Genomic DNA, 21,595 nt, shown 5'->3' with positions numbered 1-21,595 from the left:
AAGCCTTCATACGGGGAAAACCCCAGCAACTAGGAAACAGCTCCAGCACATTAGAAGGTAGACTGACACTTTATTAAATGGTGTTGGCAGTGCTGAGAAGGGGGCTTAGACGAGGGAGAGCTGACAAACGGGACATGGGGGAACCAGGAGAAAACAGGTACAGGGCAGCGGGAAGCAACTAGCCACTAGGCTTTAAAGAGACATTTAAAGCCTACGGGAAACCTCTAGACTCCGCAGCGCAATGATATATTACACATCAATAACCCTGATAGGGTAAAATAAACTCAAGTTCCAAAGTCCACCCTTCCTCAACCGAGTTACTTTAAGGACTTATTTGGCAGCTCTCATCAATGGACCAACTCCAGTCGGCCAAATCAAAGAAAAGAACAGGGAGGTCTTAGGATTAGAACGGTGGTAGACAATAACACAGAACCAAGGAAAGACCAGGGGGAAATGGAATTTCCACCTTGGCACAGGGAGCAGGTCACATAAGTAGTTTAAAAAAACAACCACATTAAATAGCTTAAGACCAGGGAAGGTTTTGTTCCCCTGGTATGCCAAAAGATCACGTAAGGGTTTGTTCCCCAGGCATCCCGAAAGACTAGGGAAGGGTTTGTTTCCCTGTCATTTCCCAGGCAAGAAAGGAAGAAGAAAATCTGCCAGAAATCCGCCACCTGATTGGTTATTACCGTAACAGTGGTTTTCTTTTTAATATTTGAGTGTGAGAGTCATAGAAGGGTTCGGACACAGAACAGTGGACATTTCTTTATTTGTTGACATCCTGACGACTGGCAAAATAGTTGATATTTGTTGAGGCAGGGAAACTCTCAAACAGTTAGGGATGAGAGTGTTTTTTCCCACCCTCCTATTATTTAAATAAAGAAACTGTGAAGCACTTAAGACTGTCTCCTTACTCTAGCAAGTCACAGTAGACACAGTGATCGCTCTTGGTAGTTTTGAAGTTGTCTCAGTAATGTGTGAATATTTTTTAAAGGTAGGCTGCAGCAGTTTTAAATTAGGACATTAGTCTTCGCTTTTTGATATTTAGTACTTCCCTGATGCCACAATTTTCCAATTCTTTTACTCAATCCTTTGCCTTAGAAAACATCATAGCCCCATCTTCCTTTTAGGGGCATGTAGGCACAGCTAGATCTGAAGCTGTTACAAAGTTTGGGTCTGGATTATTGCCTCTCGTCTTCTATGATGGCTTCATCCTTTAACGATTCTGAAAATGGTCAGTGTGAAAGCTCCAAGTTCAAGTATTTGAATGCACACTGCTTTGGCATGGGAAGACAGATTTAATGATCATCTTATAAGCTTTTATGCCTCAAGAGTTGCGCAGTAAACACACAGAGTGGCCTACAGGGGGCTCCTTTTTGGGCGAAGAATCGCATAGCACTTTCACTGGCAACCTCAGAACAATAGCTTGTAAAAATAAGTCAGCCACTCTGGGCGAGGCATCTTCCAACCCGTGCACTTTTTCAACATGCGAAAGTAAAGAGCCTCCTCTGCCCCCTCCAGTTAGGAAGGAGGGTCCATAGACTCTGAAGAAACAGCCTTATGCCTGGTACCTTAAGCACATTTTGTGGACTAGTGGAGATGAGTTTGGCCAAGGTTCTTTATGCACCAAATCTGGTTCTGAAGAGGAAGTTGTAGAAAACATGTGCAAGTGTCAAACCTAGCAACTGTGAGGCTGGTGGAGGCTTCAACAGGGCTGTGACAACTTCATGTGATCAGACCAATGACAAACAGGAAATTGAGAAGTGGGCAAGCAAGGAAACCAAAGAGCGTGGTCGGGTAAAGTCATCTTGCCTTACTGTATGTTGTTAATATACATTGCTTGGTATCATCACATGGTTAATCTTTAAATAGCCCTCCAGATGGTTTTGACTTCAAATCCAATCAGCCTTAGCCAGCTTATTCAGTGTTGAAGGATCATGGGAGCTTCAAATCAAAACCTCTAGAGGGCCATAAAAAGAGTAACCCTGGGCGAGAGGGTGGAACCATTTCCAAATGTTGGAAATGTATGGAGCTGGGTACGACACGTTATCTAGAAAGGTCAACTAAAAAGGGAAATTGGATTTCAAGTTTCAATGGCTCTATTTCGCCAAAGACCCTGCTGGATTCTGTTTAGTGGGGGTTAGAACAAGACTAAACATGCACATTTCATGATGTGAGGCCTTTGATCCACATGCAACATGACTGGCGTTTTCAATATTCACATCTCTGACCCCCAACACAATTTGAAGTTAATACCTTTAAATGAAGCATGTAGGGGTCTTCACAACTTGTAAAATGTCCCAACATTGCTTGCTGGGCCCTCACTTCATTCTCACGAATCTTCTGATGGAGCTGAGAAATTTGCTGCTTTTGTCTGTAATGAAGAGGAGGAGCAAGTTAGAAAGATTTAGTCACTTGAAGACGCTTACTAAGAACAGAAACACAGGACAGGTTTTGTTTACAGTGTAGGATACTTCGGATTACTACATAATTTGGTACATTCAAGGTCAGAGGCAGCAAACGTTTCCTCCCACAGATGTTTTGCCCTACATTTCCCATGACTCCACACCACCGACTATGCTGGTCCAGCGTCAATGGGAGTTGTAGCTTAAAGAAATATGCAGTGGGGGACAGGTAAGATTCCCCTGTTCTAGGCGTTAAGAGGGACAACCCGTTTGTTAACTTCCAAAAATTGAACAATGTCCAAGAGTAAGCAAGCACAATCTCTCTCATATTTCATGAATCTCTCCATACAAACCCACTGCTACATCACTACACCTCACCCTTGGTGTTGTAAATGTGCAATCCAGTGTTCTCTCCTGTTTAATATCTACATTTAACCAATATTTGATACCTTTGATAAGATCAAACTCCTGTTTCTTTCTTACGCAGACGCCACGCAGATCTAAATAACTATTGAAGGCTTCACATAAGCCAGTCCAATTTAACAAGCTGTCTAACTGAAGTGGAACTTTGGGGGCTGAAGAACAGCCTGCAGCTCATGGGATGTGAAGTTGTGGGCTAGACCTGTAGTAGGCTTCAGAAAATCATGAATCTTCCATAAAAGCATTCTGGGCACAATTATAGCCTTTATAATTGCATCATGAGGCTGTAAAAAGTACATTTCTGGTATGCGGTAGAGGACTTTGACCTATACTAGTACGTCCATAGATCTGGATTTTTTTATAGAGTTCGTTCTGCTTTAATGTGGAATTTTTTCTGCTTTGAAATCTGGCATAACCCAAGAACATGATTCTTTTTTAAGTCTGACAAAATGCAGGATCATCATCACCGATCCCACGAAATTCATTAAAAGGGAGTCACCAAATTAATGCATGTGGCATTAGAGTCCACTGAAATTTTAGTTAATTCTTCATTCATTTGATTGGATAGAAGTTTGTGTCTTTCTAATGGTAGAGCCGGGGCCCTGCACCGTGTTAAACATGGCCATTTGTGGGTGGAGAAGATTGAATAGTCTTACAAAATGATGTGAACAAGGCACTTGTAGTGTATCAACGTCTACCAGGGTTACATCCCTAGCAAACACTTGGTCGAGACAGTGGTCTTTATAATGTGTGGGTACATCAGGTAACCAAGTAATGCTGTGCTCATTAAAAGCATCTTTTAAACAATCCACTTTTGCGTTATTGGGGCAATTCAACCAGAGGTGCAAGTCTCCCAAAAAAGTAAATGTTTGCAGGTTTAGTGCCTCGCTTGCTAAGAAAGCCGGTTTGTTTAGTACTAGTGTGTGTCCAGCAAGCAGGTGGGGATAATCATGCAATGGGAGAGTGGCCAATTACTGGAAGTAGAAGGCTTAGCGAATATTAAAGTGGTTTAAGCCTTCGCATCCGGAGAACAAGGAGTAACTATGATAGAAACCACCTCAATGTTTTTTTGGACATAATGAATGAAGTATAAGAGGGAGCTCTGATGGTTGCTGCCAATAGTGTTGAGGCGCTGGCTATATTACAGCGGGTAAATTGATCTTATGGAGGATTAATTAATGAAGATGCAAAATTCAATTTTACCAAGACCAGTTAAAAATAGATCAAACTAAATTTTTCCGCACATTAGAGAAGGGAGGGGAAAAACATTTATGGATGGTTGTTTTCTTCAACATACTGAATCACTGTTGCCAGTGAAGAGTAGAGCAAGCAGCAGAGCTTCTAATGTCAAGTATAGTTCTAGGAAATGTTGCCTTTCCCGTCCAGTCAGAGTCCGAGAAAAGGTGATGTGATTTGGCAGAGTGCTTTGGTTAGGATAAGATATGCCCTCAATCATCTACACAACATAAGCCGCTCGACAGATGCGTAGTAACCCACAGTCAGATCTGTGTTTTTGTCATCACTTTTCAGTGAGTGTTGAATTACACTTCTCTTAATTTCATGAATGGTAATGGTTTTGAAGGACACAAAAACAAACTTACATATATGCTTTAAATAGATCATATGTGTGTGTAAACCTTGTTGAATGGGAGTTTATGTGTAACAACTGCCCATATTGAAGGAATAAGTATTCCACTTGAAGTTGTGTTCGCAGTATATTCAATAAAGGTCAACAAAAACTACTGCAGCAATGGTATACTTTGCATATATATAGAAAGTGGGACAAACATTACATTCATGTAATTGTCTTTCTGATGCTTGTATCTGCTTAGATGTGCTTCCTTTGCATAGGCAGACATCTAGTGGTTGGTGCAGAGTATTAGAAGATTCTTTTTCGGTTTTGAAAAAGGGCATTGACAGGCGTATTTGTAATACTATTTAGATTGTAACGTGTACTGTACCCACGATCCTTAGTGTTACATTGTGTCTATGTAATCAGCCCTTGTATGAGGTGGTAATAGTGTGAAAAATACAAACAGAAAGGGACTTCTCAAAGATTTTCAGTATCCACACCTTTGCAGAAATGTCACAACACTACAAAAAGCAACCACTACTTACTGTCACCAAGCATTAAACAATTGTAAAAAGGAAAGCTGTAAACAAAGAAAGCTAACTTTCACTCTTAATGGTACAACATTTCTGGCACTAGGGATTGTTATAACGATGCCTAGCAAAAATTAAACTGGACAGAAAAAGTAATACAGAGCAATCTGGTCTTTTGAACCACTATATCAGGATATACATGGCCACGGTAGTGGCCATGTAGTTATGGTTAAGTTGGTGTTTCCATAGGAAGAGCACTTTTTGGGCGATATATATATATATATATATATAAAAACAGTGCTACCTACATGAACAAACTCCAATACAAGTGAACCTTCTGTCCATCATTCAGAAATCCCATATAAACGATATTTCCAGACATATGAGCACATCTGTTTCGACTGTCCACTGAGCATTTCAGCTAAAACCGGTAGGCAAGTGTCATACAACTAATACCACATATGTCTGAGAAAAGCTTGCACACTTCTACTAGCGAACACTTGGTTGTTGCATGGGTGGATAAAGGGTGACAGGAGGGAAGAGTGTGAGTCAATAACTGCCGGGGAGAGGTGAAAGATAGTGTATCACAGTGCATCGAGGAGCAAAGGTTCAGAGAGGAAGGAGGCACAGAGGAGCCAATGAACAGAACAGATGAGGCAGCAGAGGGCAAACATCAAAGAGCTAGGAAGAGTGGGGGGAAAAGGTAGTGAGGAGTTGGAAAAGAGTAATAAAGAGAGGAGTAGATGAGGCGGCGAACGAGAAGGTGAAGAAGTGGCAAGCAGAGGAGGTACAACAGAACATTGCGAGTGAAGAGAATACAAAAAAAAGAGAAAATTAAAGTTACTCACCGTAGTGACTAGAGTACTCTTAGTCACCTTTGCTCCATCCTTGTGGGTGTCCCGCCAACACGGACGGTACCGGAAACTTTGGCAGCGAAAAATGTAGCTTCCCCTTCAAATTTAGTATAGAGTGCGGGGGCGTGGAACACCTAGCCGAGGCTCCGCCCTTGGGTGCCTCACCTCAGTGCTCTTTGAACTCACCTGGCTACACCTATTACATATTAGCCCTGGGCATAATAGCGGGGGAAAGTGGGTGGGACGCATGGAGGAAAGGGGACTACGAGTACTCTAGTCACTACAGTGAGTAACTTTAATTACTTATACGTCCCGTCCCCTTTCCTCCATCCTTGTAGGTGATTCCACTTAAACAAGATCATAGGGTGGAGCCATGACAACCTGCCCGATAGCTAGGACGAAGCAAAAAAGGTTCTTCAGAACCACCTGACCAAACTCTGCATCGCGAATGGAGCTGTTGTTCAGGGAGTAGGGCCTACAGAAGGCCGACGGAGTGGCCCAAGTAGCCGCCTTGCTGATGACATCCCAAGAAGCATGTTTCTGAAATGCAACGGCCATGGCACTGGCCCTGATCGCATGGGCATGAATACCTGCAGGAACCGGTTTGCCCATGACGGCATACGCTTCCAAAATGGCCTGAACCATACAACGGGCGATGGACGCTTTGGAAGCCTGAGAGCCAGGGCAGGAGCCCCCAAAAGTCACAAACAATGCCTCAAACTTCTTGAATGACTTTGTCCGAGAGAGGTAAACCATGAAGTCCAAAGAATGCAGTGCCCTCTCTGCCTCTGACTGCGGGTTCGGGAAGAACACCGGCAGACAGATCTGATTCAGATTAAATGGACAGATTACTTTGGGCAACAAGTTTGGGTGAGTGCGCAAGATGACCTTGTTGTTGTGGAACGCTGTGAAGTGCTTACACGAGAACAACGCCTGCAGCTCACTAAACCTGTGCGCAGACGTGAGATCGACCAGTAAAACTGTCTTCAGTGTCACCAACGGATGTTCATAGAGGCCATCGGCTCGAAAGGCTTGTGCTGCAAAGCCACAAGGACCACACTGAGGTCCCAGACGGTTGCAGCCTGTGCACCAGTGGAAAAAGTCTAGACAACCCCTTTAAGTGAGCCTTAACCAGCAGGTTGGCCACAGAAAACACATTCTCTGGGGAATTCCTGTAAGCCCCAATGGCAGCCAAATAAGTGCGGCAAGTATTCACCTGAACTCTGGAACGAGCCAAGTGTGGCAAAAAAGCCAGCACAGCATCCAGAGGGCAGGTGACAGGATCAAGACATTTGTCACAAGACCAATGGCAGAAACTAGTCCATTTACTTATACTGGGTTCGAGTAGCGGGCCTCCTGGCCTGCTGAAGGATGTCCCATTGTCATTTGAAAATTGAGCCAGTTGAAGCTTCAGCTGGTCAGGAAGTAGACCGCCATCGCCAGTTTGGCCAGATACGGATGTTCCACAGCCCAGTCCTGTTGCATCAGGAATACCCTGCTGGAGATTGGAAAATGGATGGGACCCTGGGAGCAGAACTGCAGCAGACCCGAAAACTAGGGTCTAGACAGCCAGTGTTGGGCAATCAGGATGAGGCTGCAACCCACCAAAGCCCGAAACTTGCGGAGGGTCCGCTGGAGCAGAGGGGTGGGCAGGAACACAACACTTGTGTCCGTGCCAACAGATCTGGAAGGCATCTCCCAGAGACTCCTGACCCTGTCCTGCCCATGAAACAAAATGGGGCACTTGTATCTCTGAGGGGATGAGAACAAATCCAGGTCTGTGAGCCCCCAACGCTGGAACAGGGGCAACAAGGAGTCGGTGTGCAACTCCCACTCACAGGTGTTGAACCCCAAGCAGCTCAGCTGGTCCACTTCTGCATTGCTGTCCCCCGGGAGGTGGACTGCTGAAATCCAAACCCCTTCTGACAGGGCCCATTCCCAGACCGATACCACCTCCATGCATAGGTGGGGTGTGGGGGGTTGGTTGCCACCCTGCTTGCTCAGGTAAAACACTGAAGTAGAATTGTCCGTCCTGACCATAACAGATCTCTGCCCTGAGCTCGAGCACATTGAGGAGGCCTCGAGCACATTGAGGAGGGCTTCCGAGCTGGACCATGCTCCATGAATCGCGCAGCCCTCCAAGGTTGCCCCCCAGTCAGGAAGAGAGGAGCCCGTTGTCACCACCAGGGTAGGCTTTGGCTGGGTGAAGGGGGCTCCCACTGAAACATTGCCATACATCATCCACCAGCAGAAATCCAGCAGAAGGAGCAGTGGTATTGGGATCCTGTTCGACTGAGACCCTGTCTCCTGATCCCAATTGGCTGCCAGGTGGAGCTGGATGCACCTCATCTTGAGACGGGCGTGCTGCACAGTGAGGACCAGAATATGATGGAACCACCATGTCGAGGTAGTCGAGTTGGCCAAAAAAAGGCCCCACCGATTTGCGGAAGAACTGGAGCCTCTCTGACGTAGGGAACATCCGCTGAACCGTGGTTTCCCAACGCATGACTCGGAAGACCAGAGCCTGAGCTGGGCGCAACTGTGACTTCCTCAGGTTAAGGGAGAATCCCAGCTGATGAAGGATATCCGCCAGCCACTGGCAGGAGTGCAGCACCCCCTTGGGTGACCTCGCCCTCACCAGCCAGTCATTCAAATAAGGGTACAGATGGTTGCCCTCCAATCGGAGAAGGCCCGCCAAAGTGTTCATCAACTTCTTGAAGATTTGAGGGGCTGAGTTCAGGCCAAAGGGCAGCACCTTGTACTGGAAGCGGTACGACATAATCGTGAACCGCAGAAGCTTGTGATGCGTTTGATAGATGGATACGTGCAGGTACGCATCCTTGAGGTCCAGGGACCACATCGTCTCCTGCACACAAAGACTCGGCTATGTGCGCGGGAGTAATCATCTTGAAGCCTTCAAGTGGTAAAGACAGATTCAGAAAGGACAGGTCCAGGATAACCCTCAGGCCAGCCTGGTTGTTCTTGGGTACAACCAAAATCCAGGAATAGTACCCAGAGCCCCTGTCTGAAAGAGGATCCGGTTCTATCGCCTGCATTTCCAAGCGAGAGGACCTCCCGTAGCAGAGCCCGGGACCCGATCTGACGAAGAGTAGGAGAGCATGGCAGAGGAAAAGGAAGAGGAAGACTGAAGACCATGGAGACTAAAGATACAGGTTGTTGAAAAGTTACTTCCATGTGCCCTGGAAAAGAGCCAAACGCCCCCCTACCCACAGACGAGCTGTCACTGCTTCTTGGGATCAGAGGTGGGGGCAGAAAAGCCTGCTCACAGTCCTCTGCTGCTTCATCCTGTTGTCGCTGGGTGACCTGTCAGGCCTCTGTGTGCCGTGGTCCCAAAACCCCTTGAAGCCGGAAAAGGCGCAGGGTTTGAACTCGGTCCTGCCCTGTGATTGCGGGAAGGATTTCTGTCCTGACTGTCAGAATGGCCTGGGACTTGGCGATTTCAGTGGGGGTTTTCTTCTTAGCCCGTCATCGGTTGACGAATAAAAAAGGTCCACGCCCTCAAAGGGCAGATCTAGGATACGTTCTTGCACGTCAGATGAAAACTTAGTGGCGTGCATCCACACCGTTATTCTCATCTGAACACAGAGTTACAGCCCTCTGCATCGATGTGGGAGACAGAAAGCTCCATGAGGTCCTAAGCAATGGCTCGGCCATCTTGGAAGATCGGCCTTGAAGGAAGCTTGCTTGCCTGATGGGGAGTTTGAGCAGGAATTCCCTGAGCACCCGCCACAGCCTCTGGTTAGCCGCAGTCAAGAGGGTGTCTGCGTTGGCTTGCCACAGATGCAGTCCTGAGATGGAAAAACAGTGCTTTCCTAAAGACTCTAGGATCTTGTCCTCCTTGGAGAGACAACCGGTGGTGGCTCCAGTAGAGGAAGACTAAGACAATGGTTTAGAATATAAGGAAGCCGTGGCCACCACTGAAGAATGCGGCTGCGGGTGGGAGGCCAGGATCAGCTCCCCATCCGTCAGCCTGAACCTGCTGTGCAGTTTCTTATTCTCCTGGGCGTTGGTCCTGGGCTTCTCCCAGACCGTCCGTGCCACCTGCAGGACATCCTTCTGCATAGGGATGCCAGACCGGATCGTGGTGCGCTAACCCAAGACCTCTGCTAGCACTCCCGACTCCTGAGGGGCTTCCTCTGCCAGAGGGACCCCTCCACCCCCAAGAACTCTGCCAGGCACTGAAGCAACGGATGCCGATGGCTAATCATCCTGAGTGTCATCATCCTTATCGTCGATATCATATCCCCCCCCCCTTTTTTTTGAGAGAGACTGTGGGGAATCCAGGCCCTGGGACACAGGTGACAATGGAGTGCCACCCCCAGCCCCTGAGTCCTGGACCAAAGACAGGTCCAATGGCTGAGGGGGAGGAGTTGGTGGTACAGGAGGCAGTGGAGGAGTTTGAACAACCAGTATGGCCTGGACCGGAGGAGGGACCTGCACTGGAAACAGTAGCGCTGGAAGAACAGGAGGATTACCCAGAGGGGGAGGTGCCTCCTGTGGGATGGCCTCCTTCACTATATACTTCAGATGCCCCTTCATCTGAGGAGAATGCATGAGGAAGAGGAAGCTTTCAAAGAAGTGGTCCTAGCTAGCCGACAAGTCCCTAAAAGGCACTGCCTTCTGGGGAGCTGGGTCTCTGCTGCAGGTCAAAACACTGAGGTGCCTGGGGTGTATAGCCGTAGGGCTGCGATGGGTAGATTTATCCCCAAGGAGACCAGAGGAAGGGAACCAGGATCGTCCTACAAAGCCCATTCGATGGGCGAAAACACGGGCAGGCCCTGAGTTGGATCCAAGATGGCCGCTGGCTTGGCAGGACCCGCCATGTGCCTCTCTGCCATTTCAAAGCCTTGCGCCACGGGGCAGGGGGGCGCAAAGGTCCTGAGCTAGGAGAGGCCACAGACATGAGGATACATTCCGGGTGTTGCAACGGAAGCGCAGAGGTCAACCTCAGAGACCGCTCTGGAAGGCACAGAGCCCTCGGCCCCTGAGCCGGTAGCAGGGCTGGACATTGCCAAGGACAAACTCTTGGAGGTGGCACTCAATGATCCCTTACCCATTGGGGTCGAAGAAGAGGACGAACTTGATTCCCCATCAGAGGACAACCTGGTAGGGTCCCTGATCCCCTCAGCTTGGGAGCCGGTAGCCATGACAGCCTCTGGTCTGTCCCCCGAATGCCCGGAAGAGACCCCGGGCCCCTCAGCTAAGGGGCCGGTAGTCTTATAGGCACCGGACCTACAGAACCTGAATGCAAGGAACCCTTGTCCGTATGAACACCAGAGAAGGAGTCGCCACGCTGCAGAGCAGTGCTGAACAGAGGGCCTACCTTGTCTTGACAAGAGGTCCTGGAGACGAAGTCCTTAAGGTGGGCCAGGGGGGAAGTGTGTAAGATCTCTCTCCACTGCAGCAAACGATTCTTCAATGCCCTGTGACCGAGAGCCCTGCAAGCCAAACATGCATCCCAGCGGTGGTCGGGCCCCAAGCACTCAAGACAAAGTGCATGGAGGTCCAAGGCTGCGAACGAGTGCTCGCATGAGGCACATCTCGTGCACCGGGGGAGGCGAGGCACCAAAGGCAAGTCAATTATATTGAAAAAAGCAAACAGGGAGCAAGCAAAAAGTTTTAAAAGAAAGTCTCTGTGCTGGCTGCCAGGCCCGACACTCCCTGTGTGGAAAAAGATTCGCGTGAAGCCCGAGGGCGGGGCATCAGAAGGGCGTTCCCTCACCTGAGGCCGCGCCCCTGTGCGTTATACTAAATTTAAAGTAGAAGCTCCATATTTCGTTGCCAAAGGGGACACCCACAACGAAGGAGGGAAAGGGGACAGAACGTATGAGTACAGTTGGAGGATGGGCAGCGTAGAGCCTAGCAGCCCACAGTGGAGAAACAGAGCTTGAGACAGACCGACTGAGGGAGAAGAGGGGAGGGGAAAGTCAGAGAGAAGCAAAGGGGTAGTAACCAGGAAGAGGAGACAACTGGAAATAGAGCTCTAACAAGACCTGCGATCCAGGAGAAACTCCTAGCTTGGTGGTGCAGTAGCCAAGGAGGTCTAACAGCCTTTCATGAAGTTAAGCCCAACAACCCCAAGGCCCAATACGCGATCTAATTATGGTCACCCAAGGAAAATTAATCGCACTAGTAATTCTGCAAACCTGCTCATCTTTTTTCCTGTATGCATATATTTTTCTTTGCTTCAGCGTTCGAAATTGCTGCAAGCTATTTAGCTGCTGCTTTTAGCCTAAGAGAGTTTGGTTAGCTTGAAATAAACGGCTAGCAAGAGCTACTTTTGCTCCACTGGGTAACTGATACTTTACAAACATGCATATGTGACTTTAACTGAGTTTTTGAAAAAGTTAATAACTAATTGTTAGTACACATAATGGCTCGTAGATAATAGGCAAAAGGTTGAATTGTCCGACTCGTATGCCAGTTAGATTTGCGATGTGCTGTGTGCTCACCCCTGGTTCCCCAGCACTAACTCCTGCCTACTGAATGATTCCCCCGGCAGCCAAAGGCTAGTTTTAGCTCCTGCTCATCCAACCTTAATTTCGAAAACGGTTACTCTAGAGTAGAAGTGTCTTGAAGCAAGACTGCATTAAACGCTATACAAATTGACCAAAAGTAGAATGACATGTTGGGGCATACTATCACAACATCTATGCGCCCCACAAGCATGGATGTAGGGGCGCTACAACACCACGCCCTGCACATATTTCATTCGAAACATCACACATCTGGTTAGGCTAAAAACAAGTGTGTGCGACATTATCAGAAAACAGATGATCCCAGTTACAAACATAACATATGGCAACTTCTCAAAACACAGTCTGAAAAACAAAGGGCGGCAACAAAAAAAGAGGCTATGTACAATAAGGTACAGACGCATCTCTTAGAACCTTTTTTTTCCAAACAAATTATTCTATGAAGGATAATGAGTTATGTTCCATCATCATCTAATTATTTTCCCAATGTAAATTGTTTTGTTCTAAAAACTACTCTCCTGGACTGAGAAAAACACAACAGCGAGAGGTGACAATTATTCAGCGGCCAAGAACGAAAGGCTGGACACCACGTTCCGACATATTTGCTTCTTTTATTTTGTAATCCCGTAAGCCTGGAATTCTCAACAGAGAAATACCTCATAACATGTGTGTCTCGGTGCTGATGTTATCGTCCACCAATATAGTCCAAATCCTCGGCCGCCCACAGCTGTTGTGCACTCCTAATCCGCAGTTTCTAACCATGGGCCACGGGGCCTTTGTTAAAATAAGGAAAGAAATGCTTAGCGCTCACGTACGTGATGTGGGCAGGACATCGGTGTAGCCTATTTTACCTTTCTGGTGCTTGATGCTGGTGAAGCGCGAGTTTATTTCTTGACCACAATAGCTCGCCTGCAAAGTGGACGTGCTGTGCTTGTGAGAGCTTGGCTATTATAATAAGTCATTTAGTAGAGCACACTTTGCCATTTCAAATACAATGTATTATTCAATGTCTTCCCAACATTCCACCTGACAAATTTATAACAGTAACCAATCGTACAGGTGAGTCCCATTGACAATGTCTGTGTGCAATCAGTTGGTACAGATGCCGGCATTATTAGATGGCATTGCTGATGCTTGTTATGTTGGCTAACAGTTTGGGATTTTGTGTAGGCATTGGAAAGGCACTTGCCAGGCACTGCCCTAGTGGTATTAACTGGCCATTTGTGTTAGCAGGTGCAAAATGGTGCGAGAACCTGGGCATCTAATTGCAGTGCCTGGCAAATGCCTAATACATACACAAGCCAAAACTGTTAGATTTGCCTTTTTGATAGTGCTTATAAATCGAGTGCTGAAGGCAGACCTCTGACATTTGTATTACACCAGTAGCGAGTTTACAGCTCCAATTAAGTCATTATCTGCCAGAAGGCTGCTTTGAAAAAACACTGGCGGGCACTAAGAGTGCATCGTTTGATGGTAAGGCTTGATTAAAGAAAACTAGTTCCCATGGGGAGAGGCAGGAACTGGGTGGTAATAGCCATAAGGATTAGCATGCCATTGGCAGTCAATGAGTGGGCAAACACCACCTACAAGTTGTGTATACCAGGCCTCAGATGGCATTTCTCCCTAGCTTTACTCTAGTGGAATCGTTTCGGCCTATAGGTTGCACTAAAGTGTCCCCTAATAGCCAAAACTAAAAATGCATTATAGAGCAATTTCAAAGGAAGCCACATAAAATGTTACCCTTCTATTGTAACAAAATTACCCTACCTTGCTCTAGGGATTAGAGATGGTAGCGTGTGGGTATCCTGGGGCACCCTCTTCAGAAAGTTTGGCTGGGACTTCTCATGCAGGCCTGGCAGCATGGTCCCTTAAGGAGGTTTGTTGGCATGTAGAGCAGCAGGGAGAAGCGAGTGACATCTCTGGAGAAACCGAACCCTAGTGACAGATTTCCAGATGAATGTTGTCCTAGCAGAAGTTGGCGAGCTGTGCACTCGAACCAACTTGTTCATTGCCGCTGGGACTTCGTACCCACGCAAATATATCTCACAGCGCAATTTCATGAGTCTACCCCCATCCTCCCTACCTGACCCACCATTCCCTCCAGTCACGCTGAATGAATATGGGATACATTACTCACCGTAAACGTATTTCTGATGCTTGTATCTGCTTAGATTCACATGCTGTGCATAGGCCGACATCTAGTGGAAGTTGCGGAGTATTACAGTTTGTTTTTCGAAACTCGAAAATGGGCGTCGACACAGGGCGTGCCAGTAATACTATCCCTAGTGTGACGTCCACTGTACCCATGATCCCTCACGTGTCTAGGACCCTCAGATTGTATTTTTCCTGACATGAGGTAGCATGAGGAGTAGCGCGAGTACAGATGATCTAAGCAGATAGATAAGATAAGACTACAAGCATCCATGCGCCTTCCCTCAGAGGGGAGGAAGGGTGGGTCGCATGTGAATCTAAGCAGATACAAGCATCAGAAATACGATTACGGTGAGTAATGTATCCCTTCTGAGGCTTGTGGAATCTGCTTAGATCACATGCTGTTCATAGATTAGCGAGCAGTGTTAGAAGGAGGTGGGATTTGAGAATGGTCATGAGCAAATAAATGTCTTAGAACCGCTTGTCCCACTTGAGTATCTGCCCTGAAATGGGTGTCAATGCAGTAGTGCTGAGTAAAAGTGTGAATAGAGCTCCAAGTAGCTGCTTTGCAAATGGTGTCAAGGGGAACATTTGCAATGAAAGCCAGAGTGGCCCCAATGCCTCTTGTCGAGTGGGGTCTGGGTGTAAAAGGCAAAGTTGTCAGAAAGAGAGTAACACAACTGGATACAGTTTACAATCCACTTGGAGATGGCACCCTTAGAGACGCAATCTCTCTCTTTGCCTGTGGCTACAGAGACAAACAGTTGACCTGTTTTCCTAAGCGGTCTGGTCTTGTTTATATAGTAAAGGACCGCCCTACGCACATCTAGGGTGTGTAGTTTAACCTCAGCCGAGCTTTGTGGGTTTTGGAAGAAAGCTGGAAGCTCGATGGACTGGTTTACATGGAATTTAGAAATAAACTTAGGTGAGAACCTAGGGTGTGCGTCACAATGCCTGCCCCCGGAAAGCCAGACCAGGCCCAGCAACCCCGGAAGCAGGTATCATGCCACTTGAAGCATGCCCAAAAACCCCAGTTAGGGGCTCTTTGGCTACAGTCCTGGCACCTATGGCACCAGGCTCATTACAGAAATCTTACCTATTGCAGACCATGCTGCATACCTACCTGATGCAGAACATGCTGCACGAAGCCACAAGCCAAATGAGGCTTAAAGGGACTACTTTACCTCAGGGACTCCTTTCCTCTCGGGTGGGGCTGTGGAAGAATACTTACCTGGGACTTCTTCCAAGGCTATTTAAGCCACACCCGGCCAGCCATACGTGCTTCGCGTTATTCTGCTTGCTGCAGCGTAACGCTCACCGTGTCTTCAGCAGCTCCAGTCTTCAGCCACGCCCGCTTCAGTCCTGGAACACCTGGAACAAGGAGAAGGAGAAGAGGTCAGAACAAAACCCTTACCTGAATCCTTGATCCAGCACATCGTCGATCTGGAAGAGAGAAGCCTTCCAAGGTGCATTGCCACGCACCTCGCAGAGCCGCGCTGAACTCACCAACCGAGGCTGCATTCCTTTACTCCTTCGCTAATCCAGCATCTCCAGGCCATTCTTCAACACCTGGGGGAGACCAGAACAGATAGGTGAGCAAGGGCAATACAAACCACCCCCAAAGACTTACCCGATTACCACAGAGGGGTACTCACCTCATCTCGGGTCGGCGCAGTCAATTCCGCATCACTGCCGCACCCCGGCCCCTAAGGGGAAAAAACAAGGACAATTCAACCTAACCCAAAAAACTTACCCGATTTACCACAGGGGGGAACTCACCTCATTTCGGGTCGGCGCAGTTAATTCTGCATCATCGCTGTACCCCAGCCCCAAAGGGGAGAACCACAATAGACTTACCAATTGCCACTTGGAACTGTTCTGGTGGTTTAAATCCGTAACCTGCAAGGAATCTGGCAGAGTGAAGATCAGACTTTTGAACTCTTACGAACAATTGGACTTAGATTCAATACTGGAACTCACCAATTCCTCCACGCCAGTGAAGTAACTGGTCGTCTACGCACCCCTGCGCTCGACGCAGGATGGAGAGCTCATCTTTCCAAATCTTCAGGTGAGATTAAGAGGGAACTTCAGGAGTGTTCAGTGAGCACACTAGGGGAGTGGGAAGGCGGGTTAACGCTCAGATTACGGGAGGTTAATTCCCTTTCTCCATTGCAGAAAGATATTCGTACAAGTCCAACAAACGAAGCTCAGTGGGTCTGTCCAGTCTGTCAACTCGGCTCTACGTGTGACTCTGGTGGAAGCAACAGCGGGCCAGTCCAGATCGACGCCCCCGTGGGAATCAGGTGAGCGTAACAGAACGCGAAGCCTACCCACAAATACCCACCTGGGCGTCATGGAGACCTCGGAAACCGATCAGTTGGCCCAATTATTAGGGGAACTAAGGGCCGAAGTGCATTCCGCCCGCCAGGAAACCAATGCCCTCAGGAGGGAATTGATAGTGTCAAACCAACAAACTGATGACTTGGCCAGACAGCTATTACAAAGCCAGGCTGGACAAACACCTCTACCTGGACTTGGGGCCAGCCCAGCTCCGGAGTAACCCTGTGCAGATAAACCTTCCTGGAGCCGTTCCCTTGGATCCGCCTGAACGCTTTGCCGGAGACACCAAAAGGTTTGCTATATTCATGAATCAATGTCGCTTACACTTTTTATGTAGACCTGGAGCTTTCCCCAACGATCAAGCCAAGGTAGCTTTTGTACTGTCATCTCAGCGGCAGTGCAGCGGACTGGTCCATTCCGCTAGTAAATCAGGATGACCCGATTCTTTGCGATTTCCAAGGTTTTCAAACTAGCCTGGAAAGACTGTTCGCCCGACATTCCCAAGGACAGGCTTTGGATAACGAACTTTTATCCTTACGGCAAGGTAATCAGGATCTTTTATCTTACATTGCAACTTTCAATAGATTAGTTGTGGAAACCGAATGGCCTGAAGCCAAGCGAATTACATTATTCCATCGAGGGCTTCGGGGAGAACTCAACAATGTTTTAGCCCAAGTCGTGAACCCGCTTTTAGACTGTGCTGAATATATAGATTTTGTGGTCCAGTTAGATCACAGACTTCAAACCAGAAAGGCTGATCGAACCAAGTTTGAACACAAGGTCTTGGTTTAAACCTACGTACCCTCGAAGGGGGTAGATGCCTCAGAAACCATGCAAATCGGGGGGGTTAGAGGACCCTTAACCCAGAAGGAAAGGGAAAGAAGACGGCAACAGCAATTATGTTTATATTGCGGAGCTACTGGTCATTTCCTTTGGAACTGCCCTGTAAAACCACCCAAGAAAACTATAGGAGCAGCAGACGAAAACCACTTGAAACCTGACTCGGGAAACGATCACGCCCGGCAAGCGTAGAGGTCAGCTTTCCGAGCTTAAAGAAGGACACTCTGACCTCGCATTTCACCATACCCATGGTCCTTATAGATCCAGAGCAGCCATCACGCATGCACGCGGTAAAGGCGTACGTAGATAGTGGAGCCATAGGAAACTATTTGGACTACGGATTGGCTTCCAGGATGAATCTACCTCTCACCCGAAAGACCACTACCGATGTCGTCACCACTGTTGATGGAACTGAAATTGCCTCTGGGCCCGTAACTCATTCCACTGCAGAGATGACTTTGCTGAGTCAGGATGGACACCGAGAGGTTATGGTGTTTGATTTAATCAAGGCTCCACAGTTTCAACTGATACTGGGAATCCCTTGGTTGGAAAAACACAATCCCTGTATTGATTGGCGAGAGAAGAGCCTAACCTTCCCAGAATGTGCTAACACCTGTTACCCAAAGAGAACTCTAAATTCAGTACTGGCCCCAATATTCCCAGCTGCCTTACAATTACCTGCTGAATACCAAGACTTTCAGGATGTCTTTCAAAAGGAGCAGGCAAACACCTGACCACCGCACAGATCGTATGATTGTCAAATAGATCTCATACCAGGAGCACAACCACCTTGCAGCAGAATCTATGCCCTCACGGAACCCAAAAATCTCCACTTGCGCCAGTACCTAGACCAGTATCTTGCTAATGGTTTCATCTGCCCGTCCAAGTCCCCTGCATCTTCCGCTTTGTTCTTCGTGCCAAAAAAGGAAGGCGACCTTAGAACATGCATTGACTACTGCGCGCTGAATCAGATAACTATCAAGAATCGGTACCCATTGCCTTTGATCCCTGAACTACTAGACCAGGTAAAGAACGCTGTATATACACAAAACTAGTCCTTCGGGGGCATATCATCTGGTATGCGTCAAAGAGGGTGACGAATGGAAGACTGCTTTTCGCACCAAGTACGGATTATTTGAGTACCAGGTGATGCCTTTCGGACTGTGTAACGCACCAGCAGCCTTCCAGTTCTTCATGAACGATGTCTTCCGAGAGCTCATCGATGTTTGTGTAGTCGTTTACATCGACGATATCTTAGTATACTCCCTATCAGAATCCGATCATGTAAAGCACGTCCGAGCAGTCCTAGAAAAGTTACGCCAGTATAAGTTATACGTTAAACTGGAAAAGTGCATCTTTCACACTACGGAAGTAGAGTTTCTTGGATTTATTGTGACCCCGAAAGGAATCCGGATGGATACACGGAAGGTGGACGCAATTCTTAATTGGCCTTCGCCAAGCTCAGTCAATGGAGTGCAAAGCGTGCTCGGCTTTGCCAATTTCTACCGCAGGTTTATCCCGGACTTCTCACACATTGTACATCCCATTACAACACTATTGCGAAAGAATAAATGCTTTACATGGACAGAAGAAGCCGAGAACGCCTTCCAAGAGTTAAAAAAGAAATTCACGTCCGCTCCTGTATTACGACACCCGCGCCCAGAGCTTCCCTACATAGTGGAAACAGATGCATCCAGCTCAGCTATGGGAGCAGTCCTCTCCCAAAAGGATCCCGAAACTAACCAGCTGCACCCAGTGGCGTTTTGGTCAAGAAAGTTTTCGGCTCCCGAATTAAATTATGCTATAACCGACAAGGAACTGTTGGCCATCAAGTCCGCCTTCAAGGCTTGGCGGCACTATCTGCTGGGCGCCAGGCATACCATTACGGTCATCACTGATCACCGCAACTTACAATACCTAAAGGTAGCCAAGGCCCAATCCTCACGCCAACTCCGTTGGGCATTGTTCTTCGCCGAGTTTGATTTTGTAATAACCTATCGACCAGGTTGTAAAAATGGAAAAGCTGACGCCCTGTCCCGAATAGGAATGGGAGAAACAGAAAGAGCTTTAGAACCTGTACCCATAATTCCTGAACAGAGGATCCTTGGTCTGACATCAATACACTCTCTGGAGGACATTCAAGAAAAGGTCCATCAACTCTTTGATTCCGATGCCTTACAGGGCTGGGCAAGAAAAGGTCCAGAGTATTCTGTCACCAACAATCTACCTTATTACCAAGGCCGGCTATTTTTGCCACTAGAGGAACTACAGAAACTTGTCATTTCTCATTACCACGACACCTTGATGGAAGGACATCCTGGCATTGCTAAAACTGAAGCCAAAATCAAGAAACAGTTTTGGTGGCCCACCTGGCGAAAAGATGTCAAGTTGTTTGTCATGTCTAGTGGCATTTGCGCTCAAAATAAAGGGGAAAAGAAAAAACCTGCTGGATTACTACAACCGTTAGACATACCACCTACCCCTTGGCATACCTTGTCATTAGACAATATCACGGATTTACCCCCATGCAAAGGTTATAACACTATTCTAGTTATTGTAGATCTTTTTTCTAAAATGGCCCATTTCATTCCTTTAAAAAGGAATACCTTCAGCTTCAATCCTGGCCAATGAGTTCCTTGAAAATGTTGTCCGTCTACATGGTTTTCCTTCTGTGTTAATTTCAGACCGGGGAAGTCAATTTATTTCACATTTTTGGAGGAAATGCTGCCACCTGGCACAAATTGATGTTAGGCTTTCAACCAGCCACCATCCCCAGACCGACAGTCAAACTGAGAGAACCAACCAGACTCTTGACCAATACCTACGTTGCATGCTACATCAATCTGAGGAGGATTGGAAAGACATTCTTTGGATCGCCGAGTATGCATACAATAATTCTGTACACTCAGGAACTAAACAAAGCCCTTTTTTTACCATATATGGTCACCATCCTCGAACCTCAGACTTAGATTCTCCCCAGCATTTAGAGATGCCTGCGGTGGACCATCTCCACGCTGTCATCACACAAGCCTTTAAAGAAGCGACTGCACATTTACAAAAGGCTAAGGATAAATACAAGAAGGATGCTGATCAACACAGGAGTGAAGCACCGCAATACCAAGTAGGGGACCAAGTAGGGTTAGCCACCAAGTACTTACCACTCAAGGGAGCACAGACTTTTAACCTCAGGTACTTGGGACCTTATTCTATTAAGGCTATTATTAACCCAGTGGCCGTCAAGTTGGACCTGCCTGGTCATATGCGTGTTCATCCTGTTTTTCACGTGTCTCTTTTGAAGCCTGTGCAACCAGGAACTAGACTAACTACCCCACCTGAACCTATCCTTAGACGGGGAACCCGAATTCGAAGTCAAGAATATTTTGGACTCTAAAAGGGTGAGATCAAAACTCTTCTATCTCATTGATTGGAAAGGGTATGGTCCACAAGAAAGATCTTGGGAGCCTAGTGATCATGTGCATGCACCTCAATTAGTGAAAAGGTTCCACCAAGAATTTCCAGACAAACCAAGGCCGAGAGGGAGAACAGCTTTAGGAGGGGCCTTGAGGGGGAGTGCTGTCACAATGCCTGCCCCCGGAAAGCCAGACCAGGCCCAGCAACCCCAGAAGCAGGCATCATGCCACTTGAAGCATGCCCAAAAACCCCAGTTAGGGGCTCTTTGGCTACAGTCCTGGCGCCTATGGCGCCAGGCTCATAAGAATAAAGTCAGTCCTGGCGCCATGGGCGCCAGGCTCATTACAGAAATCTTACCTGTTGCAGACCATGCTGCATACCTACCTGATGCAGACCATGCTGCACGAAGCCACAAGCCAAATGAGGCTTAAAGGGACTACTTTACCTCAGGGACTCCTTTCCTCTCGGGTGGGGCTGTGGAAGAATACTTACCTGGGACTTCTTCCAAGCCTATTTAAGCCACACCCGGACAGCCACACGTGCTTCACGTTATTCTGCTTGCTGCAGCGTAACG

The 21,595-nt window shown here is 47.5% G+C and overlaps 1 protein-coding gene across 2 annotated transcripts in view; it reads right to left on the bottom strand.

The window, feature by feature from the left end:
* CEP85L (centrosomal protein 85 like) overlaps window positions 1–21,595 on the bottom strand; it is a 1,005,009-nt gene that overhangs the window by 285,921 nt on the left and 697,493 nt on the right. For both annotated transcript variants that reach the window (XM_069606618.1, XM_069606619.1), the window contains one exon: window positions 2,257–2,374. In XM_069606618.1, the coding sequence (XP_069462719.1) occupies window positions 2,257–2,374 (118 nt within the window). The remainder of the gene's footprint in view (window positions 1–2,256; window positions 2,375–21,595) is intronic.

Source organism: Ambystoma mexicanum, chromosome 4p (genome assembly GCF_040938575.1).
Source record: "Ambystoma mexicanum isolate Mex_15411 chromosome 4p, UKY_AmexF1_1, whole genome shotgun sequence".
In the NCBI taxonomy this organism is placed as follows: Eukaryota; Metazoa; Chordata; class Amphibia; order Caudata; family Ambystomatidae; genus Ambystoma; species Ambystoma mexicanum.
This window is presented reverse-complemented; position numbering and strand designations above follow the sequence as displayed.